Source organism: Petromyzon marinus, chromosome 7 (genome assembly GCF_048934315.1).
Source record: "Petromyzon marinus isolate PM22_M1 ecotype Great Lakes invasive population chromosome 7, UKy_Petmar_22M1.pri1.0, whole genome shotgun sequence".
Classification (NCBI taxonomy): domain Eukaryota; kingdom Metazoa; phylum Chordata; class Hyperoartia; order Petromyzontiformes; family Petromyzontidae; genus Petromyzon; species Petromyzon marinus.
This window is the reverse complement of record NC_133673.1, coordinates 2,271,211-2,293,440: the sequence shown is the minus strand read 5'-3', so window position 1 is coordinate 2,293,440 and position 22,230 is coordinate 2,271,211. Positions and strand designations below refer to the sequence as shown.

Here is a 22,230-nt window from a genome sequence, read left to right as displayed (position 1 = left end):
ATCAATTCAATCAACATCATTGTCCATACATTCCCGTTTAGAATTAAGTAGGCCTCGGCAAGGTAAGGTAAAAAGTAAAAGGTAAAAACAACGAGCCTACCTTTACCCTACCTTTTAACCTTACCCCATACAAATGACCCGATTACAGGGTAATTACTGGGGTACTGCACATGAAACAGGTTTATAACAGGTAAATGCTAGGTAGAGCGCTTTATTAATATATAATACTCTCGAATTGGGCATTGAGGCTGTCGATGACACCGTCATCCATAACCTCCTTGTCCCAGTCGTCTTGGTCGATAACGATCTCATCAACAACCTGATTAAATTCGTCATTGCCGTCGTCCTCGGACGAACGACGGGCAATAAGATCCTGCGCCGCTCCGGCCCGGTTAGACAGGACCTTCAGGCAGCAGGCCGCGATCCACGAGCGCAAGCACATGGACTGGATGAAGAGCGTCGACGACAGTGACTGCCGAACGCGCGTGAACAACTCCCGCCCAGCTCCGCTATTCGCGCGTTCGCAGGGAGTTGACGTCGCCGGCGCTCCCAAGTAGTCGCAGGCCATCTTGTAGTGGGCAGGGAGCAGCTCTTTGCGGGGAGATCACCACTGTATTACGTCAATGAAGGTGCCGGCGGTCGTGACGCCCATGCTCATAAAACGATCGACTTCATCGCCGTCGTCGACGGAGCTGCCGACGTTGCTGAACAGGGCGCTGAATAGCGATCCCCCCTCCATGTGGGCAGCGACTGCCGTCGGCGGGATCACGAGCACGTCCGAGTAGTGATGCTGCAGGACAGAGCGGATCGTGGCCTTCAGTGTAGCCAGCTCGTCGTGATCTGTCCTTTTCGGCAGCTGTGGATTCAAGTAGGACGCCACAATGGCGGGTTCCTGAACCAGGAAGTCACGGTACCGCACCAGCTCGGCCTTCATCCCCGTCGCGGTCAAGGACTCATCGATCGCTCTAAGAGCGGCTTCACCGCGATCGCAATGATGGATCAGGTGCTCCATCGTCACCGGCACGAGATCCAATGTCGACTTGCGTTCCGCCGTCAACGAGGTCATAACCTGGCGCGGCATTCGCAGGAATGCTGTCACGCCCGCGATGTTTGCCCACTGCACGTCAGAGAAAGCACCGACGCCAATCACATCCTGGAAGCGCGCCATGATAATGTCCAATGGGACACGCTTTTCGATGGCGTCGTCGCCCACGTCAAACATCGAATTCCACCTGGTCGGTGAGTCCTGGTGCGTCGGCTCCTTGTTGGCGAGCTTGACGATCTCGGCCTCGCGGCGGTACGACTGCCGGACGACCTTGCTGCGCCTGATATCGACGAGCGCCTTGCGCAGTTCGGCATTGGTCGACTTGATCAGTTTGAGAACTTGGACGACGCCGATCTGGACCGAATGATCTGAATATGGTGGCAAGCCCGCAACTGCTCATATCCGGCGTCCGCGTTGACCAGGGTGAACAACGTCTTGAGAGCACTGATCGCATCGGAGCCACTGTCGCTGGTGACAGCGAGCAGCTTGGTCGAGACATTGTGCCCGAGGCTTTGGAGGTGCTCAAACAGAGTGGTGCCAATGTGCTTGCCAACACCCCTTCTGGACTGCACATCGACGATCGTCAGCAGCGTAGATTTCGAAGCAACAGATTTGGTGTCGATCCAGTGCACCATGATTATCCAAAATCCCTTCAGGTTGCGGTTCGACCAACCGTTGATGGTGAGCGAGGATGGTGACGTCCAGGTTGGAGAAGAACGCCCCGACGATGGGCAGCATGATGGCGTGATGCTCGACAATCCTGCGAATGATGATACGGGTCGACAGGCCCTCGTATCCCTGCGTCAATGTGTGGACCAAGGTCTTGAACTTGTCGCTGCCGACGGCTCGCAAAGAGATTGCACCTTGGATAACAAAATCAACCCTGCATTCTCAAACTTTACCAATGAAGCAATCCAGGATTGCTGGCCGGCTCAGCATTTGCTGTATTAGGCGGCTCGCCGACGCCGACGTCCCGACCTTGCATTCGTGTGGGAGGAAAACCACTTACAGCAGTGCATGCACTGCCGCTCTCCTTGCTGCACATGAGGATCACCCTCCATCCAATCGTGCGTGTGCTCCCACGGAAATGCATTCGCTGCCTCTTTCGATTGCTGTTCACAGCGACCCCAAAAATGCCATTGCTGGCATCTTCGACCTCATCCTCTACCTCAAGAACGTGGTCCGTCTCCATCTGGTCCTACATCACTGATCGCAATTAAAAATGGAGGCCATGGACTGTGCCAAGGAGCTTTTAGCGGTAAACAAGGTATTTGCCGTGTAATACTTTGCGCTACCTTTACCCTCCTGGGTAATTCTTCCCCGCTACCTTTACCCTACCCTTTACCTTACCCCTTGGCATGGTCGACACCTTTACCCTTTACCCTTTTACCTGGTAAAAAGAGTAAATTAATTTACCTTGCCGAGGCCTAGAATTACGGTTGCACAAGCATACCAAGCTACACTTTTCACCTTTTGCTCATCTTTTAGAAGGCCTATGCAGAGCAACGTATTATACATTCAGGTGTAAGTTATTTAGCCAATCAATCACTTTGTCTGGGAGTTGGTGAAATGCAGACTCACCCACGTGCATGTGGGGGCCCGTGCAAAGTTACGCAGTTCACAGTTCACAAATTTGTAACCACAGTCGCGCACAGGAGAGTCTTTAATTTTTATCTTGTACACTATGTGTCCGCATCTTCTGTAATTTGTGCGGATATGGGCAAGTGCAGCCCATTGTTTCCATGGAAGTTCAAAGTGGGGGTGCCAATCCGGTGTTTGTAGGGCACATTGCTCTAAACAAACGAATTGATCCATGCCGTGTCGATGCTAAACAATCAGGTCATGCAAAGTGTGACTGTGATGCAGGCCTTCTGGATCGAAGCCATGGGCATGGGACGTTGAACCTGATCATCGTTGATGAGCAGAATTGGGTGTCGGCTTCTGATCAGTGCCGCTCACAGAGTGTGGCAGCATCCCAGCGTACAGCTGGTGATGGTGGTGCGATATTGGGCAACGCATGAAGCCAAGACACTGATGTTAATTTTTTTGTTTCTGTGATAGTCCGCATCGCGATCTTAAGTTTGGTGCCAGTGAGTCAAACGTGACATCTTTTTCACCAAACTGGGGCGCAATTGATTACACCAGGGCAGTGGCCCATGCATGAAGAACCGAGGCATCTGCCCCCCAGCTCGTACTGGATAATTTTGAAAGACATTCACCCTTATCTTAGTTATACCGGCAGTCTATTCCAGGTGTTCATTAGTCCAGTGTGTTGGTGTCAGACCACGTTGCACCTTTTCGCCACAAAAGGTCACATCAATTGCGGCGTCAGCGGTGTTGTCCGAATGAAACGCCGAGACTAGATTTCCTCGGATTAAGTTTCACCACTATGGGAAGTACTCCGCATTGATAGTAAAACAATTAAAAGAGATTTTAAATATTTTTTATTTCATAAGGTAAGGCCCACTGAGCTATACAGCTCTTCTCAGAAGAGACATGGCCACAAATAATCGCTCAACAAAGTGGCTTATCACGTGGATATGTATAGCAGCCAAATACTCAAAACGCATGTTTCTAAATGTGGAGGGAAAAACCGGAGGACGCGGAGAAAAATCCATGTGACCATGGGAAGAGAGAAACACAGCAAACTCCAAATATATAGCGGACGTCAGGGTCGGCATCAAAACCACAACCGCCTGCATATCAGGTGAGGGAGTTAATAGCTTGCCACCATGGTCGGAGTTGAAAGTGGCCTCCAGCTCACCGAGGAAGTTGTGGCTTCGTGTAGCCAGGGCCATCTGGCTCACGGACATAAACTTGCAGGACAATGTCTGAGCTTGCAGGATGATGTCTGAGCTTGTGGGATGATGTTTGAGCTTGTGGGACAATGTCTGAGCTTGAGAGACAATGTCTGAACTTGTGGGAAAATGTTGCTTGTGGGACGATGTCTGAGCTTGTGGGACGATGTCTGAACGTGTGGGATGATGTCTGAACTTGTGGGATGATGTCTGAGCATGTGGGACAATGTCTGAGCTTAAGGTACGATGTCTGAGCTTGTGGGATGATATCTGAGCTTGTGGGACGATGTCTGACCTTGAGGGATGATGTCTGAACTTGTGCGACGATGTTGCTCGTGTTTATGTTGATTAGCTTGGAGCGAGTACATGATGAGACCTCCTCTACAAAACTACTAATTATCTCTTTTGCAAAAAGCTGCCCCACTTAAACATAATTAAGAAGAGTTCCACTCTAACAACAATAGTTTATTTGGGTCGTACCTTCCTCTAAGAGGCCTCTCATGCGGCTTTGCTACCTTAAATATATTTTTTATTCCCAAAATTAGTACACACATTACATGTATGCAGTGTAAAACGATCATAATTGTAAAGCCGGTATTATTTACATCGGGTAAAATATATAGATGTTTCCTTACCAAATACAGTTGACAAATCTGTTATTTAAATGTCTAGAATTCTGACGGTATTGGTCAGCAGGAATTTCAGAGACGGAACTGAAAAGAGTAGTGCACTGGCAGAATATTTAACCAACATAAAACGTCATCAGCTCATGTAAAATGAAACTTAACTGTTGAGAGGTTATTTCGATAAAGTGTGCAAATGACCTAATCTGAACAGCTGTTATAAGGGCTGTTGATTCATCTCACTATCTTATAAGCAGCTGGGCTTCCACGGGTTGTAGAAAGGGGTTGTTACAGTGAGGGAAAAAGTATTTGATCCCCTGCTGATTTTGTACGTTTGCCCACTGACAAAGAAATGATCAGTCTATAATTTTAATGGTAGGTTTATTTGAACAGTGAGAGACAGAATAACAACAAAAAAATCCAGCATGTCAAAAATTTTATAAATTGATTTGCATTTTAATGAGGGAAATAAGTATTTGACCCCTCTGCAAAACATGACTTAGTACTTGATGGCCAAACCCTTGTTGGCAATCAGAAAGGTCAGACGTTTCTTGTAGTTGGCCACCAGGTTTGCACACATCTCAGAAGGGATTTTGTCTCACTCCTCTTTGCAGATCTTCTCCAAGTCATTAAGGTTTCTGACGTTTCGCAACTAGAACCTTCAGCTCCCTCCACAGATTTTCTATGGGATTAAGGTCTTGAGACTGGCTAGGCCACTCCAGGACCTTAATGTGCTTCTTTTTGAGCCACTCCTTTGTTGCCTTGGCTGTGTGTTATGGGTCATTGTCATGCTGGAATACCCATCCACGACCCATTTTCAATGCCCTGGCTGTGGGAAGGAGGTTCTCACCCAAGATTTGATGGTACATGGCCCCGTCCATCGTCCCTTTGATGCGGTGAAGTTGTCCTGTCGCCTTAGCAGAAAAACACCCCCAAAGCATAATGTTTCCACCTCCATGTTTGACGGTGGGAATGGTGTTCTTGGGGTCATAGGCAGTATTCCTCCTCCTCCAAACACGGCGAGTTGAGTTTGATGCCAAAGAGCTCCATTTTGGTCTCATCTGACCACAACACTTTCACCCAGTTGTCCTCTGAATCATTCAGATTTTCATTGGCAAACTTCAGACGGGCATGTATATGTGCTTTCTTGAGCAGGGGGACCTTGCGGGCGCTGCAGGATTTCAGTCCTTCACAGCGTAGTGTGTTACCAATTGTTTTCTTGGTGACTATGGTTCCAGCTGCCTTGAGATCATTGACAAGATCCTCCCGTGTAGTTCTGGGCTGATTCCTCACCGTTCTCATGAGCATTGCAACTCCACAAGGTGAGATCTTGCATGGAGCCCCAGGCCGAGGGAGAATGACAGTTCTTTTGTGTTTCTTCCATTTGCGAATAATCGCACCAACTGTTGTCACCTTCTCACCAAGCTGCTTGGCAATGGTCTTGTAGCCCATTCCAGCCTTGTGTGGGTCTACAAACTTGTCCCTGACATCGTTGGAGAGCTCTTTGGTCTTGGCCATGGTGGAGAGTTTGGAATCTGATTGATTGATTGATTGCTTCTGTGGACAGGTGTCTTTTATACAGGTAACAAGCTGAGATTAGGAGCACTCCCTTTAAGAGTGTGCTCCTAATCTCAGCTCGTTACTTGTATAAAAGACACCTGGGAGCCAGAAATCTTTCTCATTGAGAGGGGGTCAAATACTTATTTCCCTCATTAAAATGCAAATCAACTTATAACATTTTTGACATGCGTTTTTCTGGATTTTTGTTGTTATTCTGTCTCTCACTGATCAAATAAACCTACCATGAAAATTATAGACTGATCATTTCTTTGTCAGTGGGCAAACGTACAAAATCAGCAGGGGATCAAATACTTTTTTCCCTCACTGTACATAATACAGCAAACATACCTTTTGAGGGAGTGCATGGACTCTAACCCATGCAGCACAAATGCTGCAGCATAGACTCTGACCTCTGAACTATTTACATGCATCTGACAGTACCCGTTTAAATTGTGATTTAAAGCTTTCGTGACTGCAGTAATTCATATTCTTAGTTCTTTCGGTAAAGTCACGTTGAAGGGAAACAATAAAATAATAAAATATATATAAAACAATAAAAATTCTCACGACGTTTCGACCATATCACACCTGAAGACGACCGTTTGTGTTATGGTCGAAACGTCGTGAGAATTTTTATTGTTTTATATATTTTATTATTGTATTGTTTCCCTTCAACGTGACTTTACCGAAAGAACTAAGAATATGAAGTACCCGTTTAGTTTATGCTGCATTAATTCATAGCTAAGTTCTTGGGATTCCCTGTGATTAATTCAAATCCTGAACACACAAAAAAAACCCACTACATCCTCACTCCGTACTCTTTGGTTCTTTCGGTAAAGTCACGTAGGTATAAAATAAAATAAATTAAATCACGACGTTTCAATCGCAACACAAGCGACCGTCATCAGGTGGAACAGATACAGCATTTCTCCTGCTGTATCTGTTCCAGTTCTCCTGCTGTATCTGTTCCAGTTCTCCTGCTGTATCTGTTCCAGTTCTCCTGCTGTATCTGTTCCAGTTCTCCTGCTGTATCTGTTCCACCTGATGACGGCCGCTTGTGTTGCAATAGAAACGTCGTGATTTTATTTATTTTATACCTACGTGACTTTACCGAAAGAACCAAAGAGTATGGATCCCTGCAGCCACAAAAACTTCAAATCTAGATCCTCACTCAGACAATTCAGTGGGTTTTGTTTCCTCTTTGCGGCAAGCATGCACTTTCAACGAGTGCTTTACAGGATTCCCTTCCTGCGGAGCCGTACAGACTCAGCAGAGAGAGTCCCATTATGGGGCTAAGAGAGTCGATTGAAAGGGGTTCCAGAGATACCCTACAGATCAGTGCTTCTTAACCTTTACTGCAGCCTTGTACCCCTTTGGTTCTCAAGCGTAAAAACATTTACAATGTTAATAACTACATCGGCTTTAATGAAACTAAGTAGTTGTACTCACGTGCCCGTGCTTAATTAGAGTTTTCGATTATTTACCTTCGAAAAAAAAATCTGGCCATGTCTCACACCCCCAGAAAGGGCATCTCGCAGCCCCAGGGGGTGCGTGCACCCCAGGTTAAGAAGAACCGCTGCTCTAGAGATGGTGGGCTCGTGAGATTATGGGCAGGCTGGGGGTCTCAGAGAAATTCATGGGTGGGGGGATTTTAGCGACTATTTGGAGAGGAAGCTGTGGAGAAAGTCTCCAGGGAATACAGCCTCGAGACTTTTTATGCACGTGCTCTAAGAGAGGTTCAGAAAATGTTCTAAAGGAGGGGGAGAGGGCTATGTGGAGACTTCACACTATACCAGTGGTTCTCAACCGGGGGGTACGCAGACCCCTGGGGGTACGCGAGGTGATTTATAAATATGTGAAATAATACCATGCATGAGAGTCATCGTGAATACTCATTTAGGAATCTGCCAATATTAAATAACTACGATTACATTTAAATCCATATGGTAACTTATAACGATATAAAATAAATTTGTATTAATTCATTGATCATAAACAATGCCGTTTCCAAGAGTAACCAGCGAACGTGAACAAATTACGTCATGTGTGCAGAGAGTCCATTCTTTTATATTCGCTTGCAGTTACTAGCTAGTCACAAAATGGACAAATGGTTAAAATATTGATGTGTGTTATTCATACATTTATTTATCAGAACCGTGTTGGGTCAGGCAAGTGGGGTTACTCGGTTGAATCAAAATTCAATAAAGGGAGTAGAGCAGGAGCCAAACAAAGGATGAGAACCACTGCACTATACACTTCTCTATAGGTATTATAGATGTTCTCTGCAGTTATTGTTTGCAGTTTATTGTCTTGACTTAAAGCTTTCGTGGCTGCAGCTGTCGTGACTGCAGTCGCTTGAGTTGCGATCGAAACGTAGTAGTTTTTTGTTATTTTCCTTGAACCTATCTATGTGACTTTACCGAAAGACCCAAAGAATACAGCTTATTGTTATCGTGACAACACTCACCTGTACTGAACGATGTATTGAGTCCCTTCAGGTGTATCCACGCCTGACTCCCACGTCAAGTCAGTGTAGAAATTCACGATGTCAACCTTCAGATTCCGGGGCTTTGGCAGAAACGCAGATGCCTCACAGTGTCCTTGTGGAAAAGAGAAGGTGTTTAGATGTTAGCTCAGAGTGTAGATTTATACCGAGAAATGTGATACGATTAATGACAATTAAAATAGATCAGGTGCAGGTGAGCTCGCAATTGTATTAAAACATACCGTAGAATAATAATTGTGGAACCAAGAAACGTATTCTTTATTTGGCAGTGTGGAGCTGTTGTTGTTAGCTAAATAAATGAAGAGACACGCGTCTTTTATATCTCAAGGAGAGCCTCACGCAGATTTAAGACTCTTCGGGAAGCATCCTACTTTGGAATCTGTCCCCACTGTGGCCTACACAGTCGGTGGGTAGCCCTTACACACCCACTCTGTCACTGTAGAATTCATCACACGAAAGTAAAACTGATGTTTTAATTGTGACGTCTGAAAATGTAGCCAAATTAAGTTCAGAACACTAGTTTGTCCATTCTGAACATATTTGCTGCAATATGTTCGAAACAAATAGCTGGTCTCATTTACAGATGCTAGACATGTCACCACTGCTTGTCCAGTAGAATATTAGTAGACATTGTTTGTCTACTGCCAGATTTAGTCTTAAGAAAATCATAATTCTAACAGTCGTGGTCAACGAAGTCACACATCCTCAGTTGACTCCTAGGTTATTTTTTATGTCTCTCAGTATAATTCTCAGCATTCATCTATTCGTGCGTCTCTGTTTACTTTTCACATTTTTCGTTCCATTTTCCTTGCCAAGTGTTCATGTAACTGATCCATGTGTCATCGCTGACAACTGCTTGAACACTTTTTTTTCAGACACATTGATTGGCTTGCTTCGGTTTATTTTAATGTTCAACTTTTCTGAAGCACTCCATCCTGATTCAATCCACCTCCTTATATAATCCATTTGATCCATTTAATTACTGATGTCTTTTGAGTTGTCTTTTCCACGGCCATATTTTTGTAAATATTTGTCAAAATACAGCTCTAGAACATTATCTTTAAGATTATTGTCGGCAGCTCCAACTAGTTATCAGCCAGCTCCAACTAGTTATCAGCCAGCTCCAACTAGTTATCAGCCAGCTCCAACTAGTTATCAGCCAGCTCCAACTAGTTATCAGCCAGCTCCAACTAGTTATCAGCCAGCTCCAACTAGTTATCAGCCAATTCATGAGCGTTTGCGTGTGGAAGGAAAACAGATTATCCAGAGGAACACTGATGCAGACGGAACAGGTGGGGTTCATATGTGTTCTGTTCTGCATTTTCCTGGCAACGCAAGCATATGTTGGCTCTTCCTCTACGCCCACGGAGAAGGGAATTTCGCAACATTTACATGTTCCAGTAACCCTCGCTGCCCCCACAGTAGTGCCGGTTATACAGGCGCGTCTCAACCACTGCCCGGCTCGATACATTCCAAGCCATTGTCAAATCGACTGATGCATGATGGGCCTCAAAATGTTTGCGTCACTCATGGGGAGTTACTAGACCAAACTTCACAACGCTGGCCAGTGAACAGTCCGCTATTTTGTTGAAGGGGGGTGGAGCGGTGTGACACACTGGGCAGCGCACCGTGCTACAAAGACAACCACCCGGGTGAGTTTTCCTGATCACTGGTGGATAACACCGAGGGGTCGGCAACCTGCGGCTCTTGAAGGAACTGCTTCGTGACCGCTATTGATTAAGGACCACCACCGTCTCATGTTCACCCACAATGCATTGCGGCCCTTGAAATATAGGTTTTATTTTGGATGCCGACCCCTGACCTAAGTCCACTCACCAATGCAGAGAGCTATGGTCAAGCAACCCCCATAAGTGACACAACACTGGGGGCCTTCGTCGAGTATATTTACGTGGCCAATAGTTTCCACTTGTAGTGCTAAATCAAATAAAACATATACAATATATATACTTTTTATCGTAAGACTTCAAAAAAAGTTGTACATGTCGTACATCCATATCTCATTTGTTTTACGTTAGTACTGTACAACAAAAAAACTACCACCCGTGTTTTTCTTCCAACGTAGGCAAATGTGCGCATCTGAACTTTATGTTACATGCAAATCGAAATGCAGCATGCTTTTCATAACAGGTTACTTAACTTGCAATTTAGCAATCTTTGAAATAACGTAATCAACCAGGCTATGCGTTGTGTTTTGACCGACCGTCTGTGTTGCTTTATATGGTTTCCAAATTCTGCTAAACTCTGTTTGGTATGCTTCTCTCTCTGTGTCCCCTATTGTGTCGGTGTTAGTTCCCTCTACTTGGGTGTCTGTGTATACATCTGGGGTTATGTGTTTCCCCTCTCTCTTAAATTTAGCTCTTCTGTACCTGATGATGGCTGCTTGTGTTGCAACCGAAACGTCGTACGCTATTATGTTATTTTATTATTTAATATTCATACGTGACTTTACCGAAAAAAACAAAGATTATGTCGTACATCCTTATCTCATTTGTTTTACGTTAGTACTGTACAAAAAAAACTACCACCCGTGTTTTTCTTCCAACGTAGGCAAATCTGCGCATCTGAACTTTATGTTACATGCAGATCGAAATACAGCATGCTTTTCATAACAGGTTACTTCAGTTTTACATTACCTTACCTGACCACTCTTAACACTGTGAAGGGCCACTCCATGTAAGGGACTCTTTAGCAAAGGGGTTCTTATTCCACACACCTTGATTGTGCTCAGCATTCGTACAGGACCGGACTAAGGTTTTGTAGGCCCCTGGGCTACAGGTACTGTGAGGCCCCTGGGCTACAGGCACTGTGAGGCCCCCAGCAATATTTTCAAAAGGAAAACAAAGTTAAAGAAAAACATCATATATTTTTACAAGGCTAACAACAAATACAATTCAGCATTCACAAATAAAAAAAACGTTTCACTTCATCTCTGGAGGCCCCTGGGCTACAGCCCCTAAAGCCCCCGTGCCTTAATCTGGCCCTGCATCCGTATCGACCTCAACAGTTTTTTTTCTTTTAATACCGATCACAATTGCGAATTTTATATATAAATACTTAAGCAGTGTACATAATATTGTTTGACCATGTAAACATAGATAGAAAACAACTATTTGATACATCAGCCTACAGCTGGGGTTGGGTAAAAACCATCGATACATGGGTATCAGAATACACACTCGTTAATATTATCGATACATGGGTATTAGAATACACACTCGTTAATATTATCGATACATGGGTATCAGAATACACACTCGTTAATATTATCGATACATGGGTATCAGAATACACACTCGTTAATATTATCGATACATGGGTATCAGAATACACACTCGTTAATATTATCGATACATGGGTATCAAAATACACACTCGTTAATGTTATCGATACATGGGTATCAAAATACACACTCGTTAATATTGAAAGCAGTTGTTTTGTCCGAAATGTGACGCATTAACTGGATAACTGAGAAGCCAACTTGCCCTACTCTGGTGTCGGTAAATCCCTTTTTACCAATCCACCGATGTATATAGGGCATAGCCGCACGATTCCTGGTCGTTAGGGTTATTTGACTATTGGCTATATATAGTAAGTATGGGTTTCACCCACGCTGATCCCCGTGCGTGTTGCTGGTGAAGGCGGGGAGGATAACTCCAATTCTAGATTTAAAGCTTTCGTGACTGCAAGGATCCATACTCTCTGGTTCTATTGGGTAAAGTCACGTAGGTAAAAAATAAAATAACAAAAATCACGACGTTTCGACCACAACACAAGCGGCCTTCATCAGGTGAAGGGACGAGACTGTCTGGAGGACAGCGCTGGAGTGAAAAAAAGCCACGCTCAGATCACGACCTTTAAGCTGTGTGAGAAGAAACAAAGCACCTTGACAAAGGAATTACCATATAATTTAGCATTGAAATGGCTGAGTGATTAGCTTGTGACCGGTCACAGAAATGGCTATGTTAAAGTTAAATCATACACATCCGCAAAGGCACCCCTTGACAAGGGAATTAGCATAGAATTTAGCATTGAAATAGCTGAGTGATTAGCTTGTAACTGGTCACAGAAATAGCTATGTTAAAGTCAGAGCATATACATTCACCGAGGCACCTAGTACAAATCAAACAGGAGAATTTAGCGAAACACAACCACGCTCAAACCGCGGACCTTTAAGCTGTGTGCGAGCAAACAAGGTGTCCTGACAAATAAATTAGCATAAAAATTAGCATTTGATTGGCCGATTTTAGAAAAGAGGTGGTGTACGTGCCGGTGGACTTGCCGTTTGGCGCGGGGGGGGGGGGGAGTTTACCTATTGATGGTGTGAAAAGGGAATTTATAAGAGCTGCGAAAGTTTGGGGTACAACTACTTGAAAAATATACTGTACCATTGAAATTTGTTTAATGTTTAGTTCGATTTAGAATATCTTTCCAATGGTTGCTTAATTTGAAGCCATCTTCTCGGTTGAAATTGAGTCTGTGTTTGTAGATCTGAATTGCCTCGTGAACAAATCTCTGATAAAAACCCGTGGGTTTGCAAAGAACCTTGGTATTGGAGAAAATTATATCGTGATCACCCACAGCGTTGTAACAGTGATCAGCCACGGCAGAAGAATTCGTTTTGCCGTGTTTCAAATCTGATTTGTCCTCGCGAATTCGGTCAGAGACATGTCGCTTTGTCTCCCCGATATAGCAATCACCGCAGGTACAACTCAAATTTTAAACCCCGGGGTACTGTAAGTCAGGAATGCCATCCTTCATGGATGGGATCAGATCACGAATTTTGGGTACTGTATTGAACCGGACCTGGATCTTGTGTTTGTTTAGAATTTTGGAAATCTTTTTAGTAATGCCTGCTATATATGGTAGTATGATGGTTTTGACCGGAGTATCAAGTGGTTGTTTCTGTATGGAGGGAGAAACAGCTTGGCGGATGGTACGGTCAGCGTAACCATTCCTTTTGAGGCCAGGTTTTAATTCACTGGTCAGGTGGTGTTGATCTGAAATGCAATGAGCCCTATGGTATACAATTTTGATGAGATAATTATTTTGGGCTGGGTGGTGGTGGGAATCAGGTTTCAAGTAGGAATCTGTGTGGGTGGGTTTCCTGTAGACAGAATGCCCCAATGAGCCATCAGGTCTCCTCTCAAACAGAACATATAAGAATGGTAGCTTGCCATTTTTCTCCACTTCCATGGTGAATTTGATGGCGGGATGTCTGGAATTGATGTGGTGTAGGAAAAGGTTCAGAGCTGGGAGGCCATGTGGCCAAATGACGAAAGTGTCATCCACATATCTCTTCCACAGGGAAGGTCTGACGGTGGAAGTCTGGATGGCGTCTGATTCAAATTTCTCCATGAAAATATTGGCTATCACTGGTGATAAGGGGGATCCCATGGGGGTACCCTCATTTTGTTTGTAGAAGGAGCCATTCCAAGTAAAGTAGGTATTATTTCGATTTAAAGCTTTCGTGACTGCAATGATTCATCTTCTTTGGTTCTTTCGGTAAAGTCACGTAGAATGAGAATAAAATAATGAATTGATAAAATAAAATAACACAATAATATTCTCACGACGTTTCGGCCACAACACAAGCGGCCTTCATCAGGTGAAGGGAGCGAGACTGTCTGGTAGGACAGCGCTGGAGTGAGAGAGCCACGTTCAGATCACGGCTTTTAAGCTGTGTGAGAGGAACAAAGAGCCTTGACGAAGGAATTAGCATAAAATTTAGCATTGAAAAGGCTGAATGATTAGCTTGTGACTGGTCACAGAAATAGCTATGTTAAAAGTTAAAGCATACACATCCGCAGAGGCACCCATTGTTAAAAGGAATTAGCATAGAATTTAGCATTGAAATAGCTAAATTAAGGCGTTCGCTTGTAACTGCTACAGAAATAGTTACGTTGAAGTCAGAGCATACACATTCACCGAGGCACTTAGTACAAATCAAAACAGGAGAATTTAGCATTGAAATAACTAGGCGAATTTAGCATTGAAATAACTGGGTGATTTGCTAGTGACTGGTCACAGAAATGACTACAAATCTGAGCTATTCACAGTACTATATAGTGAACCAATAAAAACTAAAATATAAATTACCTTCATGTTATCAATAAACTCTATATTCTCCAATCAGCTAAGCTACCAACCATAAGTCGTTATATATCACAATGCTATATGGCGAAAAAATGGGTGGATTCTTACCCTCAAATTTCCATACCACGGATAGCTACGGGCCCCGTTCAGACGGACGAGTTCGTCCATGGTCGGAACAGAGGAGGGGGAGAGAGACAGCTGCGAAGCCCTAGTATACTCCATGTTGTAAACCATACCATTAACCGTGGTGTGAGAGGTATTAAGAGGCAATGCTGGCGAAAGAGCTGCGGTCTGAAGGTCATCGTAAAATTACAATTAATTAAGAACAGAAATGATTTAACACATCTTTCCAGTGGTTACTGAGCCTGAATCCATCTTCTCGGTTGAAATTGTCTCTGTGCTTGTATATGTGAATGGCCTCATGAACGAATCTCTCATGGTAGCCAGTTGGTTTGCAAAGAACCTCCGTCTTGGAGAAGTCAATGTCATGTGAGCCCACTGAATTGTAACAGTGATCTGCCACGGCAGAGGAGTTCGTCTTACCGTGTTTCAAGTCTGCTTTATGTTCGCGGATGCGATCCGAGATATGTCTTTTGGTTTCTCCAATGTAGCTACTACCACAGAGGCACTTTAGTTTGTAAACGCCCGGGTACTGTATGTCTGGAAGAGCATCTTTTACAGATGGAACTAAATCACGGATTTTGTGTACTGTCACACCGAGACACTTACCGGTTAATGATATCATTGCCCATGTCGACGTTGCACTCAAGGGCTTGAGTCACATCTCTGCAGACGTAGCAAGATCTGAAATCGCTGCAACCCTCAAAAACGCTAAGTTGCCACCTAGCAACATCAGCAAAGACGAACGTTTTGAATTATCTCAATTAAAAAAGAGGGATGATATTGTCGTTCTCTCAGCCGACAAAGGCAATGCCACTGTCATCATGGACAAAACAGAATATAACAACAAAATTCAAGAACTACTCAACGATGGCAGCTATACAAAAATAAAAAGAGATCCCACCAACAGCCTGGTCACCAAAACGAACAAAATTATCTCTGATTCAACAGCATTAATTGATGAGAACAAACAGTTCTTGTTGAAACCCTCTGCTGCCAGACCACCAAGATTATATGGCCTTCCAAAGATACACAAAGAAGATACACCCCTTCGTCCCATCGTCTCTACTATCAGCTCCCCCACCTACAAACTGGCACGTTTTCTGGCTGATATACTGCGACCTTTCACTGGAAAAACCACCTCTGCGGTACTAAATTCTACTCACCTGGTATCGACAATCAAAGACATTTCCCTGTCCCCAAACGACCTGCTTGTCAGTTTTGATGTGGTGTCCTTGTTCACCAAAGTCCCGGTACCTGACACCATCGCTATCATTGAAGACCTGGTTCATCAAGGACTGCATACTGATGTACCCCCCCTGGTGAGACATTGCTTAACCAACACATACTTCACCTGGAATGGAACTTTCTACAAACAAACTGAGGGCACCCCAATGGGCTCCCCCCTATCTCCGGTTGTAGCCAACGTATTCATGGAAAAATTTGAAACTGACGCCATCCAGACTGCCACTCTACGCCCGACCTTATGGAAGAGGTATGTTGATGACACCTTTGTCATCTGGCCACATGGCCAGCCTGCTCTAGACCAATTCCGCGACCACATCAATTCCATACACCCAGCCATCAGATTTACCATGGAGGTCGAAAAAGATGGCAAACTACCCTTTCTGGATGTCTTAATTAAAAGGAGACATGATGGTTCAATGAGCCACTCTGTCTACAGGAAAGCTACCCATACAGATGCTTACTTGAAACCGGATTCCCACCACCATCCATCCCAGAAGAACTGCCTCATCAAGACTCTATACCATAGAGCCCAATGCATTTCCGACCAGGAACACATTACCAGTGAACTCAAACACGTACACCAGGCTCTCAGGGCTAATGGCTACTCCGACTACACAATCCGCAAAGCCATCACTCCAGTCATGAAGAAGGATCCTCTTGTGGAGCCACTCAAAACCATCACCTTACCCTACATTGCAGGGGTCACTAAAAAGATCTCCAAAATCCTGAATAAACACAAGATCCAGGTCCGATTCAACACAGTACACAAAATCCGTGATTTAGTTCCATCTGTAAAAGATGCTCTTCCAGACATACAGTACCCGGGCGTTTACAAACTAAAGTGCCTCTGTGGTAGTAGCTACATTGGAGAAACCAAAAGACATATCTCGGATCGCATCCGCGAACATAAAGCAGACTTGAAACACGGTAAGACGAACTCCTCTGCCGTGGCAGATCACTGTTACAATTCAGTGGGCTCACATGACATTGACTTCTCCAAGACGGAGGTTCTTTGCAAACCAACTGGCTACCATGAGAGATTCGTTCATGAGGCCATTCACATATACAAGCACAGAGACAATTTCAACCGAGAAGATGGATTCAGGCTCAGTAACCACTGGAAAGATGTGTTAAATCATTTCTGTTCTTAATTAATTGTAATTTTACGATGACCTTCAGACCGCAGCTCTTTCGCCAGCATTGCCTCTTAATACCTCTCACACCACGGTTAATGGTATGGTTTACAACATGGAGTATACTAGGGCTTCGCAGCTGTCTCTCTCCCCCTCCTCTGTTCCGACCATGGACGAACTCGTCCGTCTGAACGGGGCCCGTAGCTATCCGTGGTATGGAAATTTGAGGGTAAGAATCCACCCATTTTTTCGCCATATAGCATTGTGATATATAACGACTTATGGTTGGTAGCTTAGCTGATTGGAGAATATAGAGTTTATTGATAACATGAAGGTAATTTATATTTTAGTTTTTATTGGTTCACTATATAGTACTGTGAATAGCTCAGATTTGTAGTCATTTCTGTGACCAGTCACTAGCAAATCACCCAGTTATTTCAATGCTAAATTCGCCTAGTTATTTCAATGCTAAATTCTCCTGTTTTGATTTGTACTAAGTGCCTCGGTGAATGTGTATGCTCTGACTTCAACGTAACTATTTCTGTAGCAGTTACAAGCGAATGCCTTAATTTAGCTATTTCAATGCTAAATTCTATGCTAATTCCTTTTAACAATGGGTGCCTCTGCGGATGTGTATGCTTTAACTTTTAACATAGCTATTTCTGTGACCAGTCACAAGCTAATCATTCAGCCTTTTCAATGTTAAATTTTATGCTAATTCCTTCGTCAAGGCTCTTTGTTCCTCTCACACAGCTTAAAAGCCGTGATCTGAACGTGGCTCTCTCACTCCAGCGCTGTCCTACCAGACAGTCTCGCTCCCTTCACCTGATGAAGGCCGCTTGTGTTGTGGCCGAAACGTCGTGAGAATATTATTGTGTTATTTTATTTTATCAATTCATTATTTTATTCTCATTCTACGTGACTTTACCGAAAGAACCAAAGAAGATAAAGTAGGTATTGTTGAGGCAGTGCCTAACCAGTGCAGGTGTGTCGGGGTCTAGTCCATGTTGGACCAAATTTTCAATTATTTCAATGGTATCAGGTACTGGGACCTTGGTGAACAAAGAGACCACATCGAAGCTGAGAAGGATATCGTCAGGGGACAGTACAACGTCTTTGACCATAGAGACCAATTGGGCTGAGTTAAGTACTGCTGAGGCGGTCTTGCCAGTGAAAGGCAGCAAGGTATCTGACAGAAAACGGGCTAGTCTATAGGTAGGGGAGTTGATCGTGGATACGATGGGTCGTAGTGGGGTGCCTTCTTTATGAATCTTGGGAAGACCATAGAATCTAGGGGGTCTTGCAGCAGAAGGTTTTAGGGAGGGACGTTTAGTTGGGTCGATTAGGGAGGTCGAACTTGTGATGATCTTCTTGGTTTTCATCGCTAGGCTATTAGTAGGGTCATTTTTTATTTTTGAGTAACTTCCATCGTTGAGCAGATTCTGGATTTTGTTGTATGAATCTTTATCCATAATAACAGTAGCGTTGCCTTTATCGGCTGAGAGGATGACTATATCACTTCTGTTTTTTAAATTCGCGAGTTCAGAGCGTTCATTTTTGCTGATGTTACTAATGGGTTTCTTAGCATTCTTAAGAATGGTGGCTATTTCAGCTCTCGCAACGTCTGCTTGGATGTGTCCTACGCCTTTGAGGATAACTCCAGCACAGTATTTGCGGCACCGCCCTCTGCTGACAGAACAGCGTAGCTGCTGCCTGTACAACGCGTGCCTTGCGTACCGCGGTCACCCGTCCACAGGCACTGTCCACCAAGGCTTAGCTTTCGAGATCAGGTGAATTAAAGGTGAATTTATCGGAGGATATGCCGCTCTACGACCTACACTTATTACCAGGGCCGCATTAACCAATAAGGCCAAAAGCAGGCACTGTGCAAAGGGCCTACGAAAACTTAAGAAAACATAAATTGACCATGTTTTTTTTGTATGATACGAACATGTAACCAATATATCTTCTTGAATAAATATATTTATATATAGCAAGGATAGGCGCAGTGGTTATGCAAAGAGGCAGAGTCATGTCAATGTTAATCGTTTCATTTTCATAAGGGGAGAGAGAAATTAACACCGGTGATGAACTTTTCGAGATTTTTTTAATTGCAAAATTAGCAGCAACATCTTCACATGGTGCTTATTTGCACAATCTCATTCTCAATAGCGAGCAATGTAAGGGTAGACAAAGGCGATGTAAGTTGTCCTATGGTTGATCGAAGAGGTTTTTTTTAAAAAAAAATCAGCTTCAGCAAAATTACAGCGGCGGTCTTAACATTGGGCAGAAGTGCCACTAAATGTAGAAGGTCATCACTGAAGGCTATGGCCGACAATAACCTTCATCCGAGCCTGATTATTACAGAGCACAACTTTAAACGCGTTGAGGACTGCTTCAGTGAGTGGCACCGTGAAAATTTGTAACGCAATAATATCAAGGGGCAATATTTTTTTGTTTAAATGTACTGCGTTTAGATGCTGTTATATTATGAACAGTGAAATTGAGTCCAACAGGGTCGGATAATTGAACGCTATGGGACAGCCACTGCTGGGGACAAGTTACCGCTTTTAATTAAGAATTTAAAGTGACACCAGCGTAGAGTTTAAGAGATCAGACTCTGCCACACATTGACCTCCCCGCTTATAGACTTAACAGACTGTTGGGGAAAGTGCCGTTAGCGAGCACCAACACGTCGAACAAGAAGGTGGGTGGCCAACACCACGCCCGGCCGTCTTTGTCTCCCCCAGTGCCGATGTTGAAACACCACGCCAGGATGCTCATTAATTTAAGGCCAACCTAAGGGAGGCACCAGGCCCGCGTAGAGATATTCGCTTGACACCGATGTTGGCTGGGCAGGAGTCGAACTCGGGTCTCCGGGTGACGGGAGTTCGTAGCGCATTGCGGTGCCAACCACTACATCTCCCCCCCCCCCCCCACAAAGACAAATATCCCCTGTGTAGCCTTAACAGACTGTTGGGGCAAGTGCTGTGAGCGCGGTCACACACGGGCGCACTTAGAGAATTGCTCATTAGGGGCACGACGTTTGGCGCGCCCGCGGGACGTGAGCTCGGAACCTCCCGTCCCACTGAAAACCCTCAACCCCTCGCTTCAAATGAACGACGTCCGTCTGCGATGCCGAGCGTCGCCTCCGCGGATTTGTAATCCACGAAATACACTCGAACACCGTTGCGCGATTGTGTTCCATGCGACCCAAACTATGGACCATATCGTAAAACGCAACCTGTAGTCTGCGCTCCTTCAACGCAGGGAGGAAGCCCCGAACGACACGAGCACTCCTCTCTCTCACCTTGAAGCCCTCTTAGCCGTGGCTATCGGATCTCGATATTGGTTGGAATTCATCTCCTGAACACATTTCCGCCGTTCTGCTCTTGCGTGTGGCAGCAGCGATAGGTGATCAAGAGACGGAACGCCAAACGCCGAGATCTGCTCGCCACGAGGAATGGGGTCTCGGGTGAGCGAGTCGTGGGATGTCACGATACGGTCCATAGGTCGTTCTCACCACGCGCGCAAGGACGAGAAAGCAACTCCGCTTCGCTCCCATCCCTCACCTGCCCACGGGAGCGCAACCACCAGCAGCAGCAGCAGCAGAATCATCACGAGTCGTGGCCCCGCGTCCCGAGCGTGAGACACGAGCATCTGCGTCTCGGACTTTCTCCTTCCTGCTGCGATATACCTCGTTCCTATTTCCCTCCCTTCCTCCCACCCTCCTCGACGTCGTCGTGACGCCTCCTCATGAGCACTCCGGGGGGTGGAGGGGGGGGGGTTCACGCTTGCCGATGAGACAGCTCGTGGGCGGTGGTGGTGGCGGTGGTTATGGGCGGTGGTGGTGGTTGTGGGCGGCGGTGGTGTTGCGAAATCACATTTTTTTTCCATCGGCGTGACTTCAACATTTAAAGTTTACGTCTAAATGCGTTTAGATACCGCACTTGACTAATTTTTGAACGTGTGCCGATGGCGTGGTCGCCCGTGTTGAGATCGTTAACGTTTAAGCTCAACCGCGCGCAACATTCGCACGTCGCGCGGATGGAACTCGCGTGGCAGTGATTTGCCATCACTTTCGCTTCCTCATGGCACAGCCATATAAAATGACACAGCCATATAACATGGATAGAGGAGAGGGCAGACTTCGTGGGTTGTTCAGCAGAGGCCGAGAGTGAAAGAACACACACCGGCTGTCAGCTACCGAGCCTGTGGACGACTGGCTGATCTCAACTATCTCATTTAAACAGGGACACGTGAATAATCTTTGATATCGACTTTATTTGATTTGGTGGGGTGGGGAGAACCCCCCCCCCCCCCCCATATCATTATGCATCAGTCGATTGTCAGGTTGCACGTGGTCGAGAGTAGTGTGGGAATGCTCAAGTTCAGAGGCCAAAATACCACTCAAGTGCTTTAAAGCTCCCTCTAGTGGGGGCCCTTCCGCAAGCACCCGCGTGTGCGTGCTCTTACAGGGCTGCACCTTAATCCTGCACGCCTTTGTGAGCGGAACGTGTCTCGACACATTTGCCTTCGATGACTAATATGTAATCGGAGGTGCTTTAGACAACGGCCCTTCTTCGTGGCACAGACAGCCCTTTGAGATAGAGGGAATGAGTTGGAGACCACACTTCACATCATGGAGTCCGAATTGTTTATTTTTGTTTCCGAATAAAAGTATTTATATTGGCTCCCGAAGTTACCGATGAGTAGTTGAGAAACAAACCCTGCAATAATCAAGTGTATTACTACTCATTTGTTAAAACATATATTCTAAAATGTTGTTGTAATGTTGAACTTCTGTAGCACCGTATGTAGCCAACTGTGCTAATCGGAGGTGAAGATTAAGGACACTTTCATTAGCATAATCCACTTGGCGATTCATTCCTGGGCTCAATTCTATCAGTATGATTTGCCCAATTCAAAAGTTACCTGCACCTTACTCAATTGGGACTGGACAGCGAATTAATCGCCCACAACAGGCAGACTAATGGCCCCGATCACTCTGGCAAATAATCATACTAGACTTGGAGTTCTCGCCGGTCCTGGTGTAGGTTACACCCCCACCTCCAGGACTCTC

General features: G+C 45.1%; 1 protein-coding gene across 2 annotated transcripts in view; it reads right to left on the bottom strand.

The window, feature by feature from the left end:
- LOC142924011 (uncharacterized) overlaps nt 1-22,189 on the bottom strand; it is a 30,139-nt gene extending 7,950 nt beyond the window's left edge. For both annotated transcript variants that reach the window (XM_076065254.1, XM_076065253.1), the window contains exons 1-2: nt 20,720-22,189; nt 8,494-8,626 (exon numbers count right to left, since the gene is read on the bottom strand). In XM_076065254.1, the coding sequence (XP_075921369.1) occupies nt 8,494-8,626; nt 20,720-21,044 (458 nt within the window). In that variant the 5' untranslated portion in view covers nt 21,045-22,189. The remainder of the gene's footprint in view (nt 1-8,493; nt 8,627-20,719) is intronic.
- Between the last annotated feature and the right edge of the window lie 41 nt (nt 22,190-22,230).